General features: G+C 56.0%; 1 protein-coding gene across 1 annotated transcript in view; it reads left to right on the top strand.

Annotated features, from left to right (window-relative positions):
- Positions 1-1,031: 1,031 nt before the first annotated feature.
- LOC113980187 (endophilin-A2-like) overlaps positions 1,032-1,913 on the top strand; it is a gene marked incomplete at its 3' end in the record, with an annotated part of 1,428 nt that continues 546 nt past the window's right edge. The window contains exons 1-2 of the mRNA XM_027707417.1: positions 1,032-1,135; positions 1,228-1,300. Coding sequence (XP_027563218.1) covers positions 1,127-1,135; positions 1,228-1,300 — 82 coding nt within the window. The remainder of the gene's footprint in view (positions 1,136-1,227; positions 1,301-1,913) is intronic.

The raw sequence follows: 1,913 nt of genomic DNA, 5'->3' as shown, positions 1-1,913 counted from the left end.
GCTCCGGAGCTTTGGGGACAAACAGGAGCAATCCTGGCAACGATTCCAGGGAGTTTTGGGAGCCAGAGCCTTTCCCACACCTCTCCGGGGGGCTGGGGGGGGAATTTTGCTGCCATTTGGGGCAAAATAATCCCAAATTGCTCTTTACAGCTCCCTGACAGGAGGGGGAATCCAAGGGGGGTCTTTTCCTTTCCTTTTTCCTTTCCTTTCCTTTCCTTTCCTTTCCTTTCCTTTCCTTTCCTTCCCAAACCTTCCCAAACCTTCCCAAACCTTCCCTTCCCAAATCTTCCCAAACCTTCCCTTCCCAAACCTTCCCTTTCCCCTTTCCTTTCTCCTTTCCCTTTCCAGAGGCAGGAACAGCCCAAAAACGGCCCCAGTGAACCCCCAAACATCTCCTGCCCACCCAAACCTCCTCATCCAGGATATTCCTCACCCCCAGCAGGAGCCTCTTGGCTCCCAAAATCCAAGCACGTGGCTCCAACTCCAACTCCAGCTGGAAAAATCCCCGGCAGCCAAGTGTCTCTCAGCTCCATTCAGAGCCAAGAATTCGCCTTCACACCCGGCAAAATCCCGGGAAACAGGGAAGGAACAGGCTCTACTCCGGCAGCCAGCACGGGGACACGGCCTGGAGCTCTCCCAGGAGTCATTCCAAGGGGGAATTGCTGCAGGAGCTCAGGCTCCGGGGCTGGGAAAAGGGAAAAGGGAAGGAGAGGAAAGGAGAGGGAAGGGAAGGAAAGGAAGGAGAAGGGAAAGAGAAGGGAGAGAGGAAGGAATCCATCCATTGCCTGCATCCAGCTTGGCTCAAGGGAGCTCTGAGTGTGTCCTGGGAATGCTGGGGGTGCAATCCCAGCCCTCCTTCCCACTGGGAGCCGTGGGGGGGTTTTCTGAGGCCGGGATGTTCCAGGATGTTCCTTCCTCTCCCAGGCTCTGTCTGGCCCATCCCTCTTCCCTGTGTGTGTCCCAGGGAATTATCCCATGGGATGTGAGGGGTTAAGATCCTCCCCCCTGGGAATTATCCCATGGGATGTGAGGGGTTAAGATCCTCCCCTGTGCTCTGTTCCCACAGCTGGTCAGCGAGAAGGTCGGAGGGGCCGAGGGGACCAAGCTCGACGATGACTTCAAAGAGATGGAAAAGGTGAGGAGGGAACCCCTCAAATCCCTGGATAACCCTTCTGGGATGTCCCTGGAGCCCCGAGCTGACCCCCCCTCATCTCATGTCCCCCACAGAAGGTGGATCTGACCAGCAAAGCCGTCACAGAGGTGCTCACCAGGACCATCGAGTACCTGCAGCCCAACCCAGGTGAGGGCCCTTCCCTCTGCTCTGGCTTTCCAGGGAAACAGGGACACCCCAGGGACACCCCAGGGACATCCTTACCCACACTGGGATCAGGGGATGCTCCAGGGGTGCTGTGAGCCCTGCTGGGCTCTGACAAAGACACATCTCCTGCCTCAGACCCCGTTTCTTTTCCTTGGAATGTGCAGCCAAAAGTGCCGTTTCCAGGCTGGGAAAGGGAATTTTGGAGCCTGCAGTGTTCCCTCATTCCCAGCCAGCTGCTCCAGGGGCTCTGGGAAGGGCTGGGGAAACTCCTTTGGCCTTTCTGCAGGCAGAACTATTTTTGCCTCATGTCTTGGAAAAGGAATTGCTCTTTCCATAGCCAGGGATGTTTCTGGGAGGTGGAGACCGTGGAGCTGCTTGGCTTGGGAAAAAAACCACCACAAAACCTCCCCCTTCCCAGTTGGCAGCAGCTCCTGGAAGGTCCCAGGAGAGGGGAGGAGAGGGAAAGGGAAAAAGGGAAAGGGAAAGGGAAAAAGGGAAAGGGAAAGGGAAGGAAAGAAAAAAGGAAAGAAAAAAGGAAAGGAAAGGAAAAAGGGAAGGGAAGGGAAGGGAAGGGAAGGGAAGGGAAGGGAAGGGA

Source organism: Neopelma chrysocephalum, unplaced genomic scaffold (assembly GCF_003984885.1).
Source record: "Neopelma chrysocephalum unplaced genomic scaffold, ASM398488v2 Primary Assembly neopelma1_92928, whole genome shotgun sequence".
NCBI classification, from domain to species: domain Eukaryota; kingdom Metazoa; phylum Chordata; class Aves; order Passeriformes; family Pipridae; genus Neopelma; species Neopelma chrysocephalum.
The sequence above is the reverse complement of the archived record's forward strand: the minus strand, read 5'-3'. Positions and strand labels throughout refer to the sequence as shown.